Raw genomic sequence first — 6,000 nt, 5'->3', positions numbered from 1 at the left:
TATTTGGGGCTTGTGGATGGTTGGGGTGTGATAGTTATATTTTGGTTTGGTTTAATGGTATGATTTTCATTAGCATTATATAAGGGAATGCTATCATTAGTATTGTCCTTTGGAAACATTAATGAGTGATTAACTGATTCTTCACTGTCCAAATGTTGGTTGTATGATTGGGACTGAGCATAATTGTGTATGTTCACTTGTGTGATGAGGTTAATACAATAGTCTTTTTTAAAATGTTCTGCTGTAGCTGGAGTTTCTTTAATTGATTGTGATAATCAATATTCAATTTTTTTCCCTTAGTGGGGGTTCGTTCCAGTATTCTTTCTTGTCAGTTTAGTTATTACTGTTATTATTTGATTCCTCTTCCATTGACAATTCTTTTTCATGGATATCTGAATCTGGAATGTTAGTATGGTATTGGTGGGTATAATATCACACTTATTTTGGGTTTTAGCATTACTATTGGCATGAGAATTCATTTCTATGTTTATATTATCTTGTTTGTTATTGTGCTGATTGATGTCTTGATTTTTAGCTACAATTGAAAAAGTGGGGCTTTTGGATGGATTATTAACTCCTCTTACTTTTAGCTTGAGTCTGGCTTCCATGACTGACATTCCTGTCCTATTTATTAACAACTGAAGTTCTGTGTTGTATTGGTAAAATAAGCATTCTTTATATTTTGCATGATGGGCTAGCCCACAATTAATACATTTTGGGTGGTTACAGTCCCAATTAGTGGTATGGTTATCTGATGCGCAGACTGCACATATCACCTTATTACGCACATATTGCCTTAATTTTTGTATGTGTCTCCACACCTTGAGCACTGTGTAAATTGTAATGGTTTTGGAATGAAAGGACGTACTTCTCTACAACGGGATCAGCTTACGATGTTCCGAGGTTACAACACTTTTCAATTATATTTATCAGAAATTATTTCCAGGTTTACAACACATGTTCCAGGGTTACGATGCCTACGACGCTAAATGCAAAATAATATTTGAAGTTTTTTTTTTTATGAAAAATGCAATAAGAATGCAGTTACATGGTTTTTAATGCACCCAAAGCATTTAAAGGAAGGTTTTCTTAGGCTTTTTGACAATGTTCCGGCTTACAACAATTTTCGGCTTACAACGCGTCTCAAGAACGGAACCCTGTCGTAATCCGGGGACTGCCTGTATTTTGTGCCTGTCTTTTGCCCGAGATTTTTTATTTAAAATGGGAGATCTTGGTCTGTAAATTTCATTTTGGCAGTGTTGATATTTTTATTTTTGTCTTTCCTACTTGGAATTGAGTATATTTCTAGATCATAAATACTGTTATATCTCAATTTCAAGGAGTCTAGTAGTGGTTGTTTTGAAGGAAGTTCTTGTTCATTGTTGGGTAAGATGACTGTACCTGTACATAATTCAATGTTTTGTGGCTTGTAATTGTTACTTTTATATCATTTATATCCATTATACTTAAAAAGGCAGTGGACTGCTTTTTGTTGGTTACTTGAATTAGCCATTCATTGTCTTTGATGTGTCTACATTCCATGGCCTGTGTTGGATACATGTTGCATAATTTGTTTTCTAGTATTGCTACTGAAATTTTGTTGTCAGTTTTGAGGACTAGAAATCTTGACCAGTTACCTGGTCCAAAGAAGTCATCAAAATGTACCAATGTGGGATTAAGTCTGTAATTTTTGTTTCTTTTTGGTCCTTGTTTTACGTACGTTGCTTATCTATCAGAGTTGTTATATTTTTCTGTATTGATGGGAGGATTACTTGTCTCTAATTCAGAATTATTGTTCATTATAGTATATGGTTCCATTGTTATGATATTGGAGTTTGCCAATTGATTTTTGTTTGTTTCTGTTTTACTTTTTATGCACCCTAATTGGTGTTCTGGCTCTGTTGCTTTACTTGGAACAGGGTGTTCCTTTGTAGCGCATTTATAGCATTTTCACTGCTAGAGGCTGTACCAAGGAAATTCAGGAGTGATATGCCAATAGTCATCAACTGACCATTAAAAATCTTAAAAAAAGATATCATTGGCCCTTCTTGAAGTTAAATCTTCCACCAATGGCACAAGTGAGAAATGACTCCTAAATGTCTGCAACCCTACCCTTCCCCAAAAGGGGATGGCATAACATGATTAGTATGGCCCAAGTGTAAGCAGAACCTGCTTGCTAGGACTAAGAGTATTACGATAATACAATTATCCCCATCCTAATCACATTATGGGCAAACTGGACAGAATGCCAAGAGTTCTATTCCTAGAAACAGGGGCCCCCTGGAATCTGTGGTCCAGCTCCACAGAATAGTTCCACCTGAAAAACAGATCCGAATATTGTCAGGTAGATGGTGGATCTACCACAGTTCTTACTATTTAGCTTCAGATTTAACTCCACATTAACCCATGGTATGTTTTCTTTTTTATTTGATTTGGAAAATTTTGACAAAAATGGGAAAGGCCACAAATATTAACACAAAAATATATAATGTTATATGGGACTCTTGGGTTCGAACCTAGGAAGAAATTCCTGAAGTTTGAGAGCCTCCTCACCACCTCAAGGTGGTTCCAAACTGAGGGGGGGTGGGGGGGGGGGGGGTACTATGAAGGAAGAGGTGAGTCAGAACATGATATAAGAAGGTACCTAAATGTATCCAAAGATCTGAAAGAGAATTGGAGTCTATGGATACCAAGGTGGGACAATATGAAGGGGCTGTTAAGCCAACTCTCCTTCACAGAAGTGAAGTGCAAATGCTGAAAAAAAAAAAAAAAAAACGTACACAAAAGGAAAAGATGGTGAAGGTGCCGAGATGCATTGTTTCTGTAGTATATGTAGTAAAAAAAAAAAAAAAGAACTGAAAGGATAAAACATGGCAATCAGCAGAAATAGTAAGTACTGATGAGAAGATGAATCAGTGTATTTTGAAATGGTTCAGTCAACTTGAAAAAATGAGGAGGCAGTCTGATGAAAGTGTATACGTATATGAAAAAATAGAAAATGCTAAATAGAAGGAACAAAAGCAGGAGCTCGCTTAAAACCAGGAGGCAAAAAGTCCATGCAAGATAGTAGTGAAGGGTGAGGGGAAAGTAAAAGGGTTCAGTGTGCTACACAAAAGCCTTCTTTGTAATATGGTGAGGCTTATTTTGTGGAAGTTTTCTGCAAATGGTATTCATTATGTTTTAACTGTTAGCATGCATTATTTTGTGTTTGGATCAAGCCTGTTATGGGAAACTGCTTAATACTGAACAACAAACATGCAATAAAAAAGATTTGATACTTACAGGCTTGGACATCATTTTAGCTGTCGCAAGAGTTCCACCAACTTGCATTGCTTTATTAAGAACTCCTCCTCCCCCACCACCATGACCAGGATATCCACCATGACAGATATCCAGGGCTGGATACCCACATGGCCAGGATACCCACCAGCATGTTTAGATTTCTGTAAAAAAAAAAAAAAGTGTAACCAATAATGTATGACAATTATTGACTCAATTTCTATTAAGTACTTGTGTTAGAAAATAGGGACACCAATTCACATGCTCTATTCATATATACTAGGCTAAAATATCAAATATCCACTCATTTTAAGTGAGATTATCATTATTTCCTCTCTCAATTACTTACTCATTGCTGTAACCATCAACTTCATATCAAGAATGTCTTTCAAACCAAATAAGCAACCTTAGAAAATGACTACCTATCACTCCAACTACTTTGGAAAATTATTATGCTGAGGTATAGATATCCAATGATATAAGTGTGTGTATACAGTATGTGCTCTGCTAGTCTTCAGCAACATTTGCCTCTAGCTGAAAATTCACAATGGTATTGAGGAGCACCACTGGTACCAGTGGGAAAGCTGTGCCACCGGGAGGGCACAAGGACCATAAAACTATTTGGCAGATACACAAATACTGACTACAAAAAGGATGAGGCAGCCATAAAAAACATCTGGGCCTAAGTAACCCCTGCTGGAGTAGAAACAACATTTGACCTTATGATATACATACTACTATAAAGGCCAGAGGACTGCCCAGTACCTCAAGAAGAATATCCCCAATGTCAGCAGTTCTCCCCTGAGAGTAACAGTAGTCTACCAACTAGGTGATGTGCCTGAAGAATAGATGCCACCAAGAGGATTGCTGCTCACCTACATAAAGGGGCAGTATACCAACACTGCATGGGGAAACAGCAGTAACCCCCAACACCAGATAATAAGAAACCCCACAATCTTGCAGCAACAAAGACCACCACTGCCTGTGTTACAAGGCCCTGAACATTCTTTGGTGGAAGCCCATACTCAATTTAACCCAAGGAACCCTTTTTCTGACCATCGTCAGAACTATAAGACATGCCACAGATAACATAACAGGTATCCTCCTCCTCCAGCACCGAGTAAACCCTCCCACTGCCAGCAAATCAGTGGCTCCATTGCTCAGCTAGATTCAAAGCCAATGGGACAGCTCTCCAGTTGTATCATCCTATCAAAACTTTTTCCTAGGATCTCTGGCAAGCAAACCAATCAGGAGCCTCCATCCTCTGTCAGCATACCACCCAGTACCACAACCCCACACCCCATTCTCCAACACTCACACAGGGGAATGGGCGTACCCATCATTGTCTGGAAGAAGAAAGTTTTGGTCGTACACAACAATCCACTAGCAATCTATGAGAAATATGAGCTGCTCCTAGCTGCAATGGTGGTTCCCTATATATTGCATCACCCACACCCCTTGTCTCCAGATTCTCCTTACCTGTCTAGAGAATGACCATTGAGCTGGTCAAAAGCTTGGGGGAAAAAATAAATAAATAAAAATAAAAAGCACCAGAAAGCATACTTGAATTACAACCTTAGAATTCTTCTGTCAGCAACATGCTGGTGAACTCTACGGAATTATCTCCAGGCATTTCACTACCTTCTTAGTTGTATGGGGGATAAAAACTAATTCACACATGCTGCTGATGTATGTTTCTCTACCAAAGTATAAACATTTGCTAATCATTGCCTTTTAGTAAAGCAGATAAGAATTGTGCAGTATATAAATATATATACATACACATATACATACAAACAAATGTGCATACATACTTATATACCTTATAATATATATATATATATATATATATATATATATATATATATATATATATATATATATATATATATATATATATATATATATATATATATATATATATATATATATATATATAATGTCAATCACATTACCGTGATTCATATACATATATCGAGCTACAAATGTCCTTTAATATCTAATTCGCTCTATTATCGCTTAATAAATTCCCCCTCACTTAAAATATGAAAATATATTAATCCGAGGTAGAGCGAATTAGATAATAAACCGGACATTTGTAGCTTGTATTAGATAATAAAGGACATTAGATTATAATAGATATTAGACAGATAATATAATAATAGAATAATTATATATATAATATATATATATATCCTATATCTATATCTATATCTCATCTCTCTCTCCTCTCTCTCTCCTCTCTATATATATCTTATTATATATTTTATATATATATATTATAATATATATATATATCTATATATCTATATATCTATATATCTCTATATCCTATATATCTTATATCTATATATCTATATATGCTATATATCTATATATCTATATATCTAATCTAGATCTATATTCTATATATCTATATATCTATATAGTCTATATCTTATCTATAATCTATATATATATATATATATATATATATATATATATATATATATATATATATATATATATATCTATATATATATATAGCATCTAAATATCTATATCTATATCTATATATATCTATACACACACACACACACACACACACACATATATATATATATATATATATATATATTAGGGCTTGTGCCTTGTATGATAAGGCGGCCCTATGAGGTAATGTTAGACTAGCGATAATCTATACGCTTTTTTTTTAAGTCGGTTGGTATTGCACTTCCATCT

General features: G+C 35.0%; 1 protein-coding gene across 1 annotated transcript in view; it reads right to left on the bottom strand.

The window, feature by feature from the left end:
* Positions 1–6,000, bottom strand: part of LOC135201854 (galectin-4-like) — a 218,109-nt gene that overhangs the window by 41,047 nt on the left and 171,062 nt on the right. The window contains 2 exon segments of the mRNA XM_064231146.1: positions 3,283–3,408; positions 3,411–3,443. Of these exon segments, the coding sequence (XP_064087216.1) occupies positions 3,283–3,408; positions 3,411–3,443 (159 nt within the window).

The sequence above is a fragment of the Macrobrachium nipponense genome, chromosome 28 (assembly GCF_015104395.2).
Source record: "Macrobrachium nipponense isolate FS-2020 chromosome 28, ASM1510439v2, whole genome shotgun sequence".
In the NCBI taxonomy this organism is placed as follows: domain Eukaryota; kingdom Metazoa; phylum Arthropoda; class Malacostraca; order Decapoda; family Palaemonidae; genus Macrobrachium; species Macrobrachium nipponense.
This window is presented reverse-complemented; position numbering and strand designations above follow the sequence as displayed.